Source organism: Melopsittacus undulatus, chromosome 13 (genome assembly GCF_012275295.1).
Source record: "Melopsittacus undulatus isolate bMelUnd1 chromosome 13, bMelUnd1.mat.Z, whole genome shotgun sequence".
NCBI lineage: Eukaryota > Metazoa > Chordata > Aves > Psittaciformes > Psittaculidae > Melopsittacus > Melopsittacus undulatus.
In genome coordinates this window covers 10,752,546-10,770,796 of record NC_047539.1, presented here as the reverse complement: position 1 = coordinate 10,770,796, position 18,251 = coordinate 10,752,546, and the positions used below count along the sequence as shown (strand labels likewise).

The window sequence follows — 18,251 nt, the reverse complement described above, 5'->3', positions numbered from 1 at the left end:
TTCCTCCATTCGCCTGTAATTGCTGTCTGGCTGCTTCCCCATCCTCCTGAAGCCAAGCTCCTTTCCTCCAGCATCATACAGATCTCTTCCTCAGAATCCCTGGACAACACTTCTCCGCAGGAGCAGGGATGAAGCTGTCGGATGTGGCTGGTGCTCACTGGAGCCTTGTTTTCGTGCCATGGTTTTTGCGCTGGAGCTTTGCATATTGAATCGCGGTGCTGTATCAATGATGATAAAAATAGCCATGTGAGAAGTGTTATCATAACCTCTGCTTTAGCTGTCACCCAGCCAAGCAGCGCTGCGTCCAGCCCAGCAGAGCTCCACCTGATCACACTTCAAAGTGATTTGTTTTTCATTCTGATGCATAGTTTGTCATTTTGGGGGTGTGTTAATTCTTTCCTCCAAGCAAACCATTGGTTGCCAGTCTGATGGAGAGGACACTGGAACCTCCTCAGTCACTCTTGAAATACGTGTTTGTACCAAACGTGTTTCAGGCCTCAGAAAGGGAGGGCAGCTCTGCCATGTGGCTGGAGAGAGCTGATGAAAGGCAGCCAGCACTCAGAAAACTGTTGCATTAAGCAGGCTATGGATAGCTTGAACAAAAGCTGTGTCCTATGCGGCAGGAGTCAGAAGAGTGTTGGGAAGAGTCAGTTGTCTGTTCTCAGTTGTTCTTTTTCTTATTGTTGGTGTCTTTAGCAGGATAAACTCTTTGTAGAGCTGTTCACTGTTCATCAAAGCTTGACTGGCTCCAATGGGTGTAAGTCACTACCTGAAAGTCCTGTTTCTTCTTCAGTGCTCGCAAACATTGAGGCTTCTTTGATCCCAGGTGGGACCCCGGTCTCTGGTCCCTGTCCCTAGCCTGTGGTCCCACTTCTTCAGCTTCCCCATCTGATATACCCAAGAGTGTCAAATCCATTTAGTGACTCAGAGCCTTCAGCCTGTCCTCCATGCTCTTCCTGACCATCTGCAGCTCCATGCACATCCCCATGCATGTCCCCAGACTGAGGCACCCATCTTCTACCTGATGAGGTGCATGGAGGTGACCAGCACCTGCAAGTGAAGGATGGAGCTGAACCCATTGCACCGCTGCTGGGAATGCCCCTTCCCTCTGCTCTGCTGGCGCCCTGTGTTCGATACCGCAGCTGGGAAGCGGTGGCACTGACCTCTGGCCCGAAGCTGGGGTTTGGCAATGTTGAGGCTGAGCTGCGGCAGCGGCTCCGGCAGCTCCTGTTTGCACAGGCGCTCGGGGATGTGGAGATCAAAGGGCTCCGCATGAGTAAGAGTGGCCCAGCCCTGCTCTCTGTTCATGTTCCCATCTCCAAAGGCTGTCTTTGCCTGCCTGGAGGGCTCAAAGGGCTTGGTGGGAGGACATAGGTGACCCCACAAGGTCCTCCAGGCACTGTGCTTTGACCTCACTGGGGTGCATGTGTATTCATTTGGGTGGGTTTCAACACTGTTCCAGAACACAGCAGCCGGTAGGCTATGAAAAGCCACTCCATTCCTAATCCTAGACCAGACCCACAGCCCTGAGCTTCTCCCACCAGGGAGACACCTGTGGGGGACAGGAACTGGGGAGAGCAATGTGTGTGGGAGTCAAGCCCATAGACAGCCCACGGTTGATGCAGCTATGGTGAGCAGTGGGGACCTGAAGTGGTTCCTGCTGTCCTGGGATGCGCAGGGGTCAGCAGGGCTAATGGGGCTGCAGATCCCTCCCCTGCAAATCCAGCTCTGAAGCAAAGGGCACAAACAGCTGGGGAGTTTGGTGTGCACTGCAAGCCCACCAAGTAATTTGCCTCCACAACTACAAGGGGAAGCTGTCCATGAACTTCAGGGCTGTAGCAGGAGCAGGCACTGCAGCTCGACACAGGTACAGAAACCAGGGTGTAAAGTGTTTTCTCAATCTAAGCAGCAGATGCTTCTTTGCCTCGTGAAGAGATGGGGAGGCAGATACATATCCAAATGGTAGATGTTAATGCAGAGGTACAAATGTCCACTGAAGCTTCTGTTCTTTTGGACAGGCAAAGCTGGCGGGGGAGCGTGGAGCTCGTGCGATCCTTTTTGACATTACCGATGATGAAAGTGCCGCTGATCAGGTACAGACCCCACTAATAATAACAGCTAAACCACGGTGCCTCTGTCCCATCCCAAAATGTGCCAGGGTCAGGACCTGCCAGCCCCTGACATGCAGTGGGAGGTTCCAGGAGGACACTGCAGGCTGATTTGGATGTTAGCTGTAAGTGCTCATCCATGCACACAGACAGGGCTTTACTCTTTCGCTCACCCCATGGCACATCCAGGTGTCCCCATAGCACATGCCAGCAGCTTGTGAACAGCATCTTGCTGCTCTTGAAGGACATTAGTCAATTGAGCTTTTCAGCCAGGAGCTGGATGCTTCCTCTTGATAAGGCACAGATTACCCTATCCCAGCTGGTACAGACAGCCCTGGTGTGCCTTAGGGGAAAGGTGATCTCTCGAATGTTCAAGCCAAAGTCACGGCCACCCTGCTATGCTGGTGGTGATGCTCCTACTGCAAACTTAACATTGGTTTAAAGACCTCCAGAGGTCTCTTCCACCAACACTGCTGTCATTTCTGGAAAGGAATAGGTTCCACCTCTAACTAATCTAGGGATGATGAAAAGCATCCAGCTCTAGGTAAGAGGACAGGTAGGGGAGCTGGTGCTTGAGCTTATCCAACCTCTGGGCTGACTCCTGCTCACTGGATTCATCTGTTGTCATTCTTCTGTACGCTTAGAACTAAAATTCTGATGCCAGAGAAATACAGCAGTGAGTGCAGGTGAGGGGATGCTGAGATTGCTCAGTAAGGCTATGGGGAGTGGCTGGTGTCAGATGGACACCCTCACTCAGGTCAGTATGGAGCAGAGGGCAGACTCAGCCACTTGCTGAGCCAGCCCATGCCAGGCTGTGTGGACCATGGTGGAAAGCTGCTGGTATGGTCAGAGACGCCCTGAGCAGTGTCCAGTTGTGCACGCAGAAGGCACCTTTGGAGGTTGTTAAGAAAACCTTGCTGAAGAGCTGCTAGAAGAGGAAGAGTTTCCATCTGGTTTCATCAAAGAGGAGCAAGGCAAGTTGTGGGGGTCAGTTGGTATCTAAAGTGTGTGCAGGAAGCACCAGGAGGAACCAGACGTGCTTTGGGAGCTGGGATAGTCCTTGTTTTGGGCTGTTCTGGACCACCTCTTACGCTGCTTGTTTCTTTACAGCTGAGAAAGCCCAGAGGTCTGAGTCAGCCTGTGGTTCTGATCAGAGGTCATGATGCTGAGCTTCTCATGGGTGTCGTCAACAAGAACAGAGAGGCCCATGTGAAGATAGAGGTCAAGGAGCCACCATCTTGGGTGAGAGACACCATTCCCACTGCCTTCTGTATCCTCCCTCCCAAGCTGCTGTGCCATGGAGTAGGACTTCCCTAGAGATGCTGAGGGACAGAGATCACAGCCTTTTGCAGTAGCTGCCTGTCTGCAGCATTCAGATGGTGTGCTGCAAATAAAGGCTCAGAAGTGCTTTCAGCTTCTTCTCCTCCCTTACTTTAATTGTCCTGAGGGAGGTGAGGGGATTCTCTGTCTCTTCAGGTGAGACCAAGACCTGATTGTTTCACTTTGTGCTACCTTTAGACCATGACCTCTAGAGAGCTGCGATGCTGCAAGACAGAGAAATTCCATTCCTGCTGGAATGCACAGAAAAGACAGAAGCTTTTTCTTTTACCTGTAAAGAGTATATGAGACAGAGCTTGGCCAAGGATCATGTATTCAAAGGCTGATGGTCAGGAAGGATTGGGATTCCCCTGCCTAGCTTCTAACTCCCACCCCTGCCGCACATGAGTGATTCCTTCCCTGCTCTCTCCCACAGCCAGACTACGACGTGTGGATCCTCCTCACCGTGGTCAGCACCGTGGTCGTTATCATCGTAATATTTGTGTTGCGCACAAAGTGCCAACTGAACAGGAGCCAGGTAGGGACCTCATGGAGCAGCTATGCCTGAGCAAATGGAAACACAGGAAAGGCAAGAATGGGCATAGCTTGGGAGGGGAAATATACCTCTGTGTGAACTGAGGATGAGGCCACATGAAGCAGGAATGAGCAGAGTGAACCTGGGATGGGCTGGCAGCATTCCTTGTGCGGTGCCCTTGCTGCCCCACCAGCACTGCAGCCTGCAGTCCCAGCACCTTTCAGAGCTTGGCCCAGCACCCAAAGCTGCAGAGCTGGCCCTCAAGCCAGAAGACTTAGTGTTTTTAATAGAAACTAACAAATTAAATAGTTGTCTTTTCAGAGTCAGATGTATTTGAGATTTGACAATACCCCATTGGTCCTATAGAAGGACAAGCCTTTGGGGCTCAAAAATTCAGCACTGCTGATTTTGACTGTACATGGCCAGATGTCTCCTGCTGGTGACAAAGCCTCCTCTGGCAAAGTCAGCTTAGACAAAAAGTCACCTCTGGAAAAACGAGTATCACCCCCAAATCCCTGATGATGCACACGGAAGGGCAGTGGGAAGCAGGGCAGTGTGGGACTGAGCCTCTCCTCTCCGATGCAGGACTCCCTGCAGCAGCAGACCATGCAGGCCATCGGGCAGCTGGCCACACGCACGTTCCAGGCGAGGTGCCGGCCAGCGGCGCGGTGGGACTCGGCCAGCACCTGCAGCTCAGCCCCGGTCTGTGCCATCTGCCTGGAGGAGTTCAGCGAGGGCCAGGTAGGCTGCAGGCATGGATGCTGCGGAGCCGCAGTGCTGAGTGTACTGCTGCAGGCATGGGGGAGCTGAGCAATGTGGTAGGGGCAGGAGGTACTGGGAATGTTTCCTCCAGCAGCTCCTGGGGGCTGGGACAGGATGGGCATCAAAGGAGTTCTGCCAGCACCTTGGCCAAAACAGCCCTGCCCCTGCTGAAGTCACTTACCTGCAGACTCAGGTTCCTTGAAGACAGTTCTCCAGCTGTTGCTGTAGGGTAAAATGAGGTGCTGAGGCGCTGGCACAGGGTGCCCAGAGAAGCTGTGGCTGCCCCATCCCTGGCAGTGCTCAAGGCCAGGTTGGACACAGGGGCTTGGAGCAGCTGCTCCAGTGGAAGGGGTCCCTGCCCATGGCAGGGGTTGGAGCTGGAGGGGCTTTAAGGTCCCTTCCAACACAAACCAGTCTGGGATTCTATGATTCTATGGAAATGCTCATAATACAACTGTCTGCAACAGCGAGGCAGCCCCCCAACTATTCCCAAGGGCAACCACCTCTCTGGAAGCAGTTGGATGCTGTGCTGGATGCAGTGAGCAGAACCAGAACTGCCAGGCTGCTGCACAGCCTCCTCCATGCAAAGCTGGGCTGCTGTCTGCTCACAGCCAGCCATCTTTCCATCCTACAGAGCTCAAGCCCTTGGGACACGGTTCTCCTTCTCACACTCCTTCTTTCCACCTCTTTAGGAGCTGCGGATCATCTCGTGCTCCCATGAGTTTCATCGGGAGTGCGTTGACCCCTGGCTGCAGCAGCATCACACGTGTCCACTCTGCATGTTCAATATCCTTGGTAGGGCTCAGACACAGCAGGGTCGTGCCCGGAGAGTCCATGTACTCTTGGGTGATGCACACGGTGCATCAGCAGGAGCACGTATGGGTGTACAGGGTGGTGGGTGCATGGAGAGGGGTCCCTGTGCATGTGAACACCTGCAGTGTACAGGGCTTGGGCTGGGACCTGCACTGAGAGGAGGAGGTTTCAGTCCTGGGAGCTGTGGGAGGTGGGATCTGAGGGTCAGGGCAGCAGGGCAGGTGCTGTGTGTGCAGGACCATCAGGACAGTGGTGGTGGCAGTGAGGTGTTGCAGGGCACGGGTGGGATGTGGGGTGCAGTGAAGGCTGATGCAGGGGCTACTGCAGCTGGGCTATGAGGCTTGTGCTGGATGCTCCCTTCTCTCTCCACAGCCAGAGACTCGGTGGACCAGGCCACAGCTGCTGGCTCCAGGATGGCCCCACGGGACATGGAACCCGGACGGCGACTCCACCTCTTCCGCCAGCACCCAGGACATGCCCTTTACCACCTCCCACATGCCTATCCTCAGAGGAACCTCAGGAACCTTCCCCCGGAGCAAGCCCATGGCAACCCCTTCCTTCACTCTCTGGAGCTCTCCCAGTTGGATTTTGGCACCATCCACTACATGCCCTACAGGCCAACCACCTCCCTGCTTGCCTGTGGCCACCCGTCTCCCCTGGCCCCGGGCTTGCTGGGCCAGCAGCATCCCAACCCCTCGGCATGTGGGCAGACGTTGCCACCCCACAGGACTTGTTCTCTCCAGCCCCAGCCCCCCTGCCTGGGGCTCAACGCAGCCGCAGTGCAGAGGCAGCACCGGGCACCTGCCCTTCGCCGGGGGCTCAGCCACGGGCACCAGCACAACAGCAGCGGCTCTGGAGAGAGCTATCTCACGGAGCACAGCGGGTACCTGGCAGACGGGCCGGGCAGTGACTCCAGCTCAGGGCCTTGCCACGGCTCCTCCAGTGACTCCATGTTGAACTGCACGGATGTCAGCCTGCAGGGCATCCACGGCAGCTGCTCCACTTTCCGCAGCTCCCTCAGCAGCGATTACGACCCCTTCGTGTACTGCAGCTCAGAGGGACCTGCCACGGACAATGGCCAGGAGCAGGCACTGCCACCAAGGGACACACGGCCCAAGTCCTTGGACTTGATGGTGTCTGGGGGTCCTGGTCCGGCCAAGCCCCAGCTGCTCAGCCACGTCCACTACCACCACCACCAGCACCACCACTACAGAAGAGATGCGGAGTGTCCACCGGGGTGGGGAGGGCAAGGGGGTGGGCAGCGCAAATCCCGGTACTCAGAGGCCAAGGTTGGCTTGCACAGTGCTCAGACACAAAAGAGGACTGAGAAAAGCCATCACTGTCAGCAGCCTCCAGAAAGCAGCCCTGTGCTGCAGGAAGCAGCTCTGGTGGGACAGCCAGCCTGTTCCCAGCAAGGCTGGGAGCCCCCTCATATCCCTTCTGCTTCTCCAAGCAGGTTGGACTTCAGTAAAGATGCCAACAGACAGTCGGGAGCATCCAGGACATCCCCAGTCCCACTGCCCCCAAAACACAGCTCACAGAGCCGTCACCACCGAAGGAAAAGAAAATGTCCCCTGGAGCCCAGTCCTGCTCTCCTGCCTGAGGACTCAGCCTTGCCCAGAGCTTGCGATGCTCACGTTCCTCATGGACATCCTGCTGGCTACTGCTGCTCACCTGAAGCCCAGCCCCTGATCCCCCCAAGCGCTCCCCTGTCCTGCAGCTCAGGCTCGCAGCCGCTCTGGAAGTGTTTAGTGCCACAGTCTGGCTCAGAGCTGCAAAGTCAGGAGGAGAGGTTGTCAGGATGGGAGGGAAACCACCCGGTTCCTGCTGATGTCTCAGGGACACGCACCCCCAGACACAGTCTGAGTCTTCAGCTTCACTGCCCGTCTCAGCAGGGTAGTCAGGGTAAGTCTGCTGTTGGCCTCTTGCAGCAAGCAAGTGAATGAGGGTGGTTTGCTGAAGGTACTCTGGCTGCTGGTAAACCTGGTACCTTCACAGTGGGCTTTCCTATAGGACCGCTGACAACAGGAGCGTTTCAGAGGTCATCTGCCTGGAAATGATGGCCTGAATGATTAGCAAGGCTGTTAATGAGGGCACCAAACCCTGCAGTCTCATCCTAAAATAGTACACATGAGGAATAAGGTGGCTGTTTTGAACTAAGCATCTCCAACAGCTGGAATATCTCCCAAATGAAGGGATGAGAGGACGTTTCTCAGTGTCCTTACATCAGTCTGGATGTCTCACTGGCAGTCTCAAGGCCTACTGGGCTCCAGTTGTTTCAGCCAACCCTCACTAACTGAATCAATGAGGAAGTGTGCATTGCTAGTGGTAGTAGGAAAACAGACTAAATGAGTTGATGGATTTGCACATGCCTCACCTCTCACCTGCCTCTGTTGTGTGGGAGTTGCTTTTTAGCATCATTTGGAAATCGGACATAATTAAAACTTGGCCCTTTGCCTAACTGCTGCACATCTCTGAGAGGGGAAACACATCTGAGACCAGGCTCTTTGAAAGAGCCTGGGTTTAGCTCCCAGGTCTTGCTCTGTCATGCTCCTCTGAACACAGCAACCTGCAAGTCAGCATGGGCAGGTGCTGGCTGCAAGCGGAGCCTGGCTCCTTTCCTCACCCTGCCACTGACTCATTGTAGCTCCTCGGGCAAATCGTTTTGATTTAGGTACCAAATACAGATCAAGCTGCCTAATTTCTGTTAAAATGCTGGCCTTAAACTCATGACTCACTGTGCCCATTGTGCCACGCAGATAATAACTTCCTCCCCATGCTCGTCTATCCAGCCCTCCACCACACCCAGGCTCCTGGTGCTGGAGCGCCTGTGAGAAGGCAGCAGGGAAGGGGAGAGGCTGGATGGAGCCCAGTGCTGGCTGCCTGCAGCACTGCGCTCCCAGGCTCCCAGGAAGAGGTTTTTCCCAGGCACAGAAATGCCTGACACTGCAGATGAGTTCCTCAATGAGCCCGGAGGGATGCTGCCATTTGGAGAGATAAGGAGGCAGCAGTGTAGAAGTATCTCCCTGGTTTGCAGGTAGCTCTGAGTACTGATGTCCCCTGAGTTGCAGTGTGTGGAAAGCACATTATGACTCTGAGTCTGTTTGATTGCAGTAGCTTCTGTGAATGCTTTCAGGACCAGCCAGAGTCAGAATCTCCTTGTAAGACTGAGAAAGGAAGATCCAGAAAGGAAGGATTTAACTTTATTAGGAACTGAGGACAGTTGAAGAGAGCAGGAGCAGAGCTTATGCAGAAAAGCCATCAAGCTGAAAACACTTTGGTTGACGTAACACAACCTCAGAGTTACTGGATGTAAATCAATAGCTAAAAGAGCAAAAAAACAATCTCAATAGACAGTCCCATGTAAGCAGGACACAAAAAATAGACAAGGAGACCAAGAAATGCATAAATATATGCCTCTAGATAAGTGTTGCAAGGCTAAAAACGTAAGTAGATGAATTAGAAAGCCCAGCTTTGAAGTAAAGTTTTGACATAAACCTTTTAGAAACCCAGCTTAAACAGTGGCCACCTGTAATTCCTAGGTGAAATTACAGAGAAGAATGTGTCTCTTCTGGTGGCATGGGGAGGGACACTGTTAAGGAGAGTGTAAAGTCCAATGACAGGTAACATAAAAATCCCCAGTTGTGCCTAAGTAAGAGAAATATGTTAGGGTTCTAGGCTGCAAGAAAGGGACCTACATATACATGAGACCCTTCTTCAAATGGTACTAAAAGAAGCAGTCAAAAGAGTAAGATGCTTTTGGGCACAAGGATCGTTTAAAGCCACAGAAAAGGGCTGGCCAAGCAACAGAAAGGGAAATTAGAAGCAAGAAGCTGTTCTTCCAAAGTAAAGGTGTGGCTAGACAAAGAAATCAGAAAACAGCAAAGCTGAGCATGGAGCCACAGTGAGGCAGGGCAGGGAGGATTGCTATGAACAGCTTGTGAGAAAGACTAGTAATGCAAACAGTTTGAACTCCTTTAGGAGCAGGAAAGCTGCCAGGGGCTCTGCAGGTCCATGGAGTAACACAGGTCTAAGAGGGATGTGCAAGGGCTATAACTGCATAGCAGAAGGGTGAACTGAATTTATTGCATTAGTGATCAGCGTGGAAGTGCTTGAAGAGGTTCTCACTCTGGTATATGGGGCAGAGGATCCCTCATAAATCAGATCATTAGTGTGAGCATTTCTGAAATGCATCATTGAAGCTCAGTAATGGATCACCAGGGGCACAGAGCACCCGTGCAGGGGCTCAAGCACAGAACTGCTAACTCACAAACATGGGCTGTTACCCATGCCCAGAGCCAGAAGGAAAAGCTGAGGGCAATACCAGCTTGAAACAGCTGAAGCCACAGAAGGATGAGCCTGACTTTCCTGCCTAGCAAATTGTTAAAAATTCAAATACAGGGTCTGACTTGTAGGTACATGGCTAAATGTGAAAACCAGGGGAGGAGGCAATGCAGCTTTTGTAGAGAGAGATAACGCCTTGCAGATCTTTTAGGGGAATGAAGCTCTCAAAGGATAAAAGGGAAGGTACTCTCACAGGTAAATAACTCACTAAAAAATGGGAGACAAAGTGCAGATCATTCTAAATGGAAGAGGGTTACTCAGAGGAGGAAGAAAGTGGAGTTCTCCAACTGTCTGCACCTTTCAGCAAGCTCATAAATACCCTGCACAAGGAGAAGAGTTAGTTTATAAAGTCATTTATAAAAGACAAAATCCTTCAGCATTGACAGCTTTAAAACTGGTTATAAAGTGGTTATAAACTATCTCCCGTTGCTGAGTTATCAGGCAATAGAGTGGTGGATGAAATCACACGTAAGCAGCACAAAATGCCAAACACAAGCAAAACTGCTTCTAAGTAAAAATCGAATTATTGTTAGGAACTAGCTGGGAACAAATGGGGGACAAGCAGCAAGTGCCATCCTGCATCTGTGTCAGTGTGCAGAGCTTTCACAGCGAGCCCCACCACTGCCCCACACTTCTCAAAGAAGGATGTAGCAGACTTGGGAGAAGTGCAGAAAGGTATCAAGTAGAGTCACAACAATGAGGGTTTTCTGAGAAAACAGAAAGAATATAGACACTTTCATGTGGGAAAAAGAGATGATTAGCAGAGGATATGAAAGGGAGGATATGAAATCAGGAGAGAAGGCAGATAAAAGAGATTCACCAGTGCTTATAACAAAGAGGTGGCATCAAATGGGAACCAGAAGCTTTAAAACACCCAATAAGGTAATAACATGGTGTGTGGTGAAACTGGTGCTTATTGCCCAGAGGACATAGGTGCCAGAAATAAAATGGGTTCAAGAGCCTAGATCAAGAGCTATCAAATGCAGAGATGCAAATACACTCTCTGGCTCAGGAAGTCCCTAAACCAGGGCTTCCAGAAGCTGAGGGTGCTCCTGTGGGATGCAGCACCCTCCAGGTATGTGCAGCACCCTCCAGGTATGTGCTTACCTCACCCAGCTGCAAGGTGAGGCTGAGTCTTGGTCCATGGCCCCTGGAGAAGCTCCACTTGTGCAGGCAGTGCCATGCACTGGCATTCCAGGGAATAACGCTGCCTGCAGCCATTGCCAGGGCTCTGCAGATGATCGTGGTGGTGATTGCATGATCTTGGAGTTTATCCTGCTCCCTTGAGCACCTCCACCAGCTTTTCCTGGTGGGGTTTGCATAAAGGTACATCCCTGGCTCTCCTGCTGGGGAGACTGTACCTGGGAGTTGGTTCACTGAAGAATCAATCCTCAAGCAATGCTGAATGGAACCTTTAGAGAAGTCAGACAACTAGCAGCGAGCTACAGCTAGATGGCTTCCTAAACCACCCCGTCCGTGCATGGAACTGCTCCCAGAACAGCTAGATTACTCCGAGCACAGGCAGATGAAATCTCGTGATGTCTCTCTCTTGGAACTCTCACCTCCTGCAGCATGCTGTCAGCATCTCCCCCTCTCCTCCATCCCCTACTCATCCTCTTAGCTATTTCCTTTCATGTCATGTCTTTGATCTTTACTACAGAGGGGAAAAGGGATTAGAGGGCAGAAAAAGACCTACCAGTAAAATCTGATACCCAGAGAACAAGACTTCTGTTGTATCCCCAAGGTGTGCTCCTTCAGTTCATTGCCCTGTGTGGGTCTTGATGGCCAGTTCAGCAGCTGAGGCTCTCCCACTACTCCCAGACCTTTTTATAACCTCTCTTTCTTTTTGGGTAATGGGACACTCACAGAGGCATGATTTTCAGAAAAACATTTTAATGATGCTGTCTGGGTGCCTCAGGGCATCTGATCGCAGGGTGATGGAAGCTGTACAGTCTCTTGTGTGTTGCACATAAACTGGTGTGTGTGAGAAACAGCTTATTCAATGTACCAGTGACACAAATGCCAGATATGCTCAAACTCTGTCTCCTGGTACTTTGGCCATGCTGCACATGTGTGTATGTGTATAACGCTGTGTCTGTGCATTTCCCTCTCAAAGCAGAATATCATTTGTTTGTTTTCTTCCCATAGATTTAATTCACACATAGATTTAATTTTAACCTGTTCCTCCAGCTGGTCATTTATAAAACCAAAAAAGCTCCTGTGACAGTTCTGAATAGCTGCTTTGAATTGCTCTCTATGAGTACCTGTATGCACATTTGTCTCCTTTTGATCTTGGGAACATTCAGGAAAAGGGATATGTGCAAAAATAATACCTGTATGTCTTTACTGGGCTACATTGGCCCTGAGTGGGTGCTCTGGGCAGGTTTGAGAGCTATCTGGGAAAAGGACTGTGGTGTGTGCATCAACACTTGGTCCCAGGGAGAAAGGGCCTAACTGAAGCAGTAACTCAGGGTGCACTGTTTCTAGGCAGTTGCAGTATGCTGAATATCTCAAAGTGAACTGCTCAGCACTTGCCTGTTGACAGTTCACCAGGCAGAAGGGGCTGGTGAAGATCATGAGCCACAGTCCTTGCTGGCTGGGCCTGAGGGGTTGGCATTTATGGCTGAACACCACTCATTGGGTTTGGCTTGTTTGAGACTCACAAGCAATCTGTGCAACCTCTTGTACACTCTGAAATGCATGTGCCATCCCTCTCCTGCACGCACACAGCACTTGCAGTCTGCTTGTGTTGTTTGGAGTTTCTGTTGTTTGCTGTCTCTGGTAGGTGCTGCCATGGCCACTGTGAGAATACGAATTCTGATGCTACTGATTTTTAATGGCTGTACAGGTTTTCCTTGAAGAGCAAGCATCAGAATGCCTCAAAAGCAAACATCTGGTACCAGTGTGAACTCTGAGGTGCACTGTATCTGCTGAAATACTTAAAGACTAGCTTGACATCTTATCTTACCATTGTATTGTGCTTTAGCTGTCAGAAACAAACTGACTGGGGAGGTGGCCAGGAAAGTCCCTCCAAAATCCTGTAAGAAACCTAGTGGCTTTCGCTGCAGCATCTGTTCTCTGTATTGCAGGGTCATGGCTGCAAAGCCTGGGAATGTTCAGCTAGGTGAGCATTTATCTTTTTCCTTTTCTTTGAATGCAGGATCTGAAGAGGAGGTCCAGGATGTCCATGAACACTCAGTTTAATAAAACACTGGCCTGCTTCCTTACCGGAGAGCTGGAGCGGACAAAGATGTTCAGTGTACCAGCCGTCGAGGAGCTCACATCTGGCTCTCTGCACAGCCCTGACCTGCACAGCCCACGCCAGGCTGTGAATAAGCACTTGTGGTCTCTTCACATGTTTCCAGTTTGCGATGGTCACACAAACACGGTGCTGTGTCCTCCAGGTGCCCTTCTCCTTTGAAGGCAGAAGCAGACCATCTTCATCCTGTAGCATCCATCTGTGTGGGCTAGTTCGCTCAGAGACCTGAGTTGGGAGTCACCAGCTGGAGAGCTCACGCAGTGAGTGCAAGCTACTATTCTGGCATGTTCATGCCATGGAAGGTTTTGCTAAACACTTCAAAAATAAACAAACCTTCAAGACCAAAAGCTGCAGAAATGACTTTCTGTGGCCTGGTAGCTCCTGACTTAATTTCCTCACTTAGGTCAAAAGGCAGACTTCTTGGTTTAGCTTTTCCACTCTTACTTCAGACACAGGAACAAGCTATTCTCCATCTCATCCCCCACAGGTCTGCCCTGCAAGGTGCTGCTTCTGGCTTTTTTGGAAACCAACAGCTCTCACCACTTTTGATCACTTCATTGTCCCTCAGCTGACGCCATCTCAGCCATTTGCTGGGTTTTGCCAGCAGCAGGTGAGGTGAAGACACAGGGACAATATCAGCATTTCTGGGAAGGAACAGGGTTAGACTCTTCCTGTTGCGGTGGGAAGAGCAATCTCATCTGGCAATGTGTACATGTCTCTCACTCATTCTCTAACTCCTCCACCTACTCTCAAGATAGGTGTGATGGTTGGCTCTGTTAAGAGCAACCCATTTGTTGAGCATATTTCAAACCTGAGATGCTCCCACCTCAGGAATCATGGAAAATCTTTGCCTTGGTGTGGCTCTTGCTTCTGTCCTTCCTCTCTCATTGCCTCAAGACACAGCAAAATTCCCAGCAGAAACATCCATAATAAATGCAGAGCATCACCCAGCCTTATTGTATTTCTAAGACACCTGATATGATCCTGCAAAGGAATTTTTCAATGTACTCTTGTGGCTTTCCTAATATCTTGATGAATGGAGAGAGAAAACGTGATCAATCACTACGTTCTTGGTTTATTACTAGGTTTTTTTCTCTCCCAGTTGTGGAGAGGTTTTTTTAACGTCACTAGTTCTTATTTCATCCATCTCATAATTTTGGGGCATTCAAGTAAACTAAAGCCTGCCCAAATAAAAAACTTACAGAACCCAATCAGTTTTCATTGAGTGGGAATTCGAATATTGATTTTATTGCCCTCAGTGACCATTCAGGCCAAAGAATTGGCCAGATTCCCACATGAAGTGCCCATTTCTGTGGCACTGAGCCTTCCCAGAGTTAATACTAATGCAGCATTGGTGAAGATGCAACACTGGAGCTGAAGGTAACTCCTGACAGTTTGAAACCTGATGGAAGGACAGACTGCTGAGTAGTCAGTAACCTTTCTGTGTCTTTCTTTAAAGCAGCAGCTGCTTCTCCAGTACAAGAGAGAGTATGGGTTATGTAGTCCCAGTTCAGGATGATCCTACCTCTGCCTTCCTTCACTGCTGAGAAAGGCTTTTTATGGAGTTTGCTGCCCTTCTTCTTTGAAAAAGGCATCTTTGTCCCAGCTGCTCATCAGTCACTGACATTCAAGTGATGATATTAAGTCAGGCAATAGCACTGTTTAAAACAAAACATTATTCCCTTGTTAATGTTCATTTCTTGTCTTCTGTGACCAAACCACTGCAGGACCTTTCAGTCTAGGGAGGAGTTGAATTTCTTTCATCAAAGAAGCCAGAAGAACTATATTTTAATCTTTCGAGACTCTTCTTGCCTGTCCTACAAAGCAGGCATAAGACACAAGCTCAGATTTCCTTTTCCCTTGCAGGGATGTCTGTCTTAAGCTAGAGGAAAAAAGACCAAACAGCAAAACAGGAGCATATGTAGATTCTCCCTGTTCAACTTCCTGTGCATGTTGTCCATGGCTTATCTCAACCAGCTCCCTACATCCTTGACCATCCTGGAGGACTCGGATGACTTCACAGGAAGGAGGGTTGTGGAGTCCAGGTGCTCCCACTGGTTTCCTTAAAAGAAGGCTGCTAACCTCCAGGGATGCATTTCACTGCCTCAAAGAATGGGCACCTGTCTGCAGTCTAAAAGTCCTCCTCTTTCCCTCCTTATCCTTAAGAAATCAGAGGGCTTGGAACCTGCAGCAAGCCTCAAGCTTCTTGGAGAAAGTGGTCAGCACTAATGCACTCTTTCCACTCCCTACTGCAGTATTACAGGGCTGTGCAGGGCAATGCCTGCCTTTCCTTTCCTTTCCTGTTTTCCTTTCTTGACATTGTGCTGCTGCTCCTTTTGATACAGAAAGCCATTCTAGATGCTGAGCCGAATGAGAGCATGCAGGTCTGCCTCTGTGGGTTCCTGGATGGGAGGAGAGGGAGGAACTCTCCAGGAAAGCTGTTTTTAAGGTCCTCTTCAGTAGATGGACTTCCATCCTTGGCTGCCTGGAAGGGAAGAGGCAGTATCTGAGAAAAGGCTCCGTTCAGTTCCTGCCCCTGTCACTTCAGGGCGATGCTTTCAAGTGCTCAGGACCCTTGGGCTCAGCCATGGAATTTCTTCAGCCTCACTGCAATGAAGCAGAGCTCGTTTTTCTCCATTGCCTCCAAAGTCCCAGCTGGAAACCGATGGAAGCCAGAGCATCCCAAACTCCCTCTATCTGAACCCGAAGTGCAGCAGGGGCTGCTGCCTTCCCCAGGCCTCCTGCCCCACCGGGTGGGTGCTGTGGCCGGGGCTGGCTGGACCTCCTCTCTACCCACACAGAGCCTTTGCTCCGTTCTGTGCTGTTCAGATCCTTTGGAAATGTGAATATAGGTTTGTGTTTTGTCACTGGTTGTCATTTCCTGAGCCTGGCCTGGCTCTGGGGCTTGGGAATAAATTATGACACCCACCCCCAAAAAGAAAAAAAGAAAAAAAGGAAGAATACGTTTTATATCTATGCAAACTTGTGTATTTATGTCCGATAAAAGATGTGTGAATATGCCGATGTGCTCAGAAATATATTTATTTACTAATATATTTATCCACGTACCCGGTCTGCTCGCCTGCTTTTGTTCTTTGCCAAGGGGTGAGCCCCTCGGTGCCCCTGCCCGTGACGGGCACTAGGACCTGCGCGTCCTCCGCGCCCGGCCCCGGCCCGGCTCTGCGCATGCGCGGGGCTTGCCGTGGCAGCATGGCGCTGGAGACCGTCCCGAAGGACCTGCGGCACCTCCGTGCCTGCCTGCTCTGCTCCCTCGTCAAGGTGCGGCCAGCACCGGTACCGTGCTCCGGTGCTCCGGTGCTCCGGCCCGGGCCCTGTTCCCCTTCTCGGGCCTCTCTCGGCCTGCGGCCGCTCCTCCGTCCCGGGGCTCCCTCCCTTTCCCAGGCCTGCGGCCTGGCTCGGCCCGGCCTCTCCGTCCCTCGCTCCGGTGCTTTCCGGTCCGTGCCGGACCCCGCGCTGACGCCTCTGTCCCCTCAGACCATCGACCAGTTCGAGTACGACGGCTGCGATAACTGCGATGCGTACCTGCAGATGAAGGGCAACCGGGAGATGGTCTATGACTGTACCAGCTCCTCCTTCGACGGGTGAGTGGGCCCGACCCGTGTTCCCCGCGGTGTCACTCGGCTGCAGAGCGGCCCTCATGCCTGTACCCCCCGCAGGATCATCGCCATGATGAGCCCTGAGGACAGCTGGGTCTCCAAGTGGCAGCGGATCAGTGAGTGGGTTTGTGGGGGCGGAGATCCCTTGTCCTCAGCAAAGCCCTTTCTGGAGCTGCGGGAGCTGCTTTTGGGGCTGCAGAGGGATCTCTGCTCCCGATGAGGGTGCAGCAGCGCTGGCAGAGGCTCCCAGGGTGCTGCCCCACCTGCCTGCTGCCGTGCACATACCTCAGTGCTCTCTTCCCCCAGGTAACTTCAAGCCGGGTGTATACGCAGTGTCCGTGACCGGCCGGCTGCCCCAAGGTAACACTGCAGCTCGTGTTATGGGGGAGGCACCTGCGCAGGTGGCAGCTGAGGGATTGCTCTGGGTAGGAGGTGTTGGGGCTGTTGCTGTTTCAGAGGTGTCAAACTGGGTAGCGCATTGTGCTGTGCTGTGGGATGAAATCAGGGTGTTCAGTGAATACTGTGTATTGTGAACAGAGCACATGCAATGTGGGTGAAGGCATGAGCAAGGGTACCACAAAGAGATGCTGAATGGGAGATGCTTTCAGGGTTATGCAGGTGGGGTTTCTCCCAGCTGTCTTTCAACACAACATCTGCCAGAAGCTGATATTAAAGATGCTGCTGACTGTCCCTGTGGTACCAGGGATAAACTGTGTGAAGGCTACATGACAGCAACTGGATTTTCCCAGGGCTCTTCATCCCTAAGGAATACTGAAGTGTGTTTTTTTCCTTGCTGCAGGGATCGTCCGAGAGCTGAAGAGCCGTGGTGTGGCTTACAAGTCCCGAGACACAGCTATAAAAACCTAAAGTGCTCTTGTGCAGCCTGGAGGATTCCCCAGATGTGTTTGGAGAGGCACCAGGCATCTGGGGCACTGCTCCAAACCTTTTAGCTTTAGCATGTGGAAAGGAGAGCCTGACGTGGAGGGAGCTTCCTGGCTCAGCTCCTCTCAGTACTTCTGGCCTCTGCTGTACCACCGTCTGCCCACACAGACTGTAGATATCTTCCTTGAGCCTTGTCAAGAGGGATGGCATGAATGGGTCTGGGGGACCAGTGTTTAATGGTGATGCACCAGATTTTTACTGGTGGTGGGGAAAGGGGAGGGGTCAGATATAGTTGTGTTTATACTTCAATAAAGTGCACTCTCTGCTCAGAGCTGAATCACTAGTCACTAGTTTCATCCACTGCAGGGTTTCACCCCCTTACACCTGCCAGTCTGTTTGGAGTCGTGATTGCCATCACTTCTTACACCATGGACAACGCTTCTGTCTGGGGAGGGAGATCCTGCCCTGGCTGAACTGCAGAGTCCCTCGCTGTAGGAATGAACAGACCAGTGGTTTGTGTCTAACAGCTCACTGCTGGATGGAGTAGGTAGATGATGCTAAGTATTTCATATGTAGGTTATCTAGAGGTCTTGGTGCTCTGGGGCTGCGTGGTC

The 18,251-nt window shown here is 51.5% G+C and overlaps 2 protein-coding genes across 3 annotated transcripts in view; both read left to right on the top strand.

Moving 5' to 3' along the window:
- RNF43 (ring finger protein 43) overlaps positions 1-8,369 on the top strand; it is a 48,760-nt gene extending 40,391 nt beyond the window's left edge. Inside the window, exons 2-8 of the mRNA XM_031043104.2 lie at positions 2,019-2,093; positions 3,219-3,350; positions 3,862-3,963; positions 4,546-4,701; positions 5,415-5,517; positions 5,908-6,824; positions 8,295-8,369. Of these exons, the coding sequence (XP_030898964.2) occupies positions 2,019-2,093; positions 3,219-3,350; positions 3,862-3,963; positions 4,546-4,701; positions 5,415-5,517; positions 5,908-6,824; positions 8,295-8,369 (1,560 nt within the window). The remainder of the gene's footprint in view (positions 1-2,018; positions 2,094-3,218; positions 3,351-3,861; positions 3,964-4,545; positions 4,702-5,414; positions 5,518-5,907; positions 6,825-8,294) is intronic.
- A 7,924-nt stretch (positions 8,370-16,293) lies between these two features.
- Positions 16,294-17,974, top strand: SUPT4H1 (SPT4 homolog, DSIF elongation factor subunit). Of its 2 annotated transcripts, none has more exons than XM_005142384.4 (5): positions 16,294-16,417; positions 16,634-16,740; positions 16,816-16,871; positions 17,062-17,115; positions 17,555-17,974. In XM_005142384.4, the coding sequence occupies exons 1-5, from the start codon at positions 16,325-16,327 to the stop codon at positions 17,620-17,622; spliced, it is 378 nt and encodes a 125-aa protein (XP_005142441.2). In that variant the 5' UTR covers positions 16,294-16,324; the 3' UTR covers positions 17,623-17,974. The 2 variants fall into 2 exon arrangements, with proteins under 2 accessions (XP_005142441.2, XP_030898959.1); XM_031043099.2 differs by having other exon boundaries at positions 16,305-16,432.
- The last annotated feature ends 277 nt before the right edge of the window (positions 17,975-18,251 follow it).

Coding starts and splice junctions, on each gene's coding strand:
- SUPT4H1 (XM_031043099.2), top strand. CDS start 16,325: ATGCGCGGGGCTTGCCGTGGCAGCATGGCGCTGGAGACCGTCCCGAAG. Junction 16,433..16,633: donor TCAAGGTGCGGCCAGCACCG/GTACCGTGCTCC, acceptor CTGTCCCCTCAG/ACCATCGACCAGTTCGAGTA. Junction 17,116..17,554: donor GACCGGCCGGCTGCCCCAAG/GTAACACTGCAG, acceptor TCCTTGCTGCAG/GGATCGTCCGAGAGCTGAAG.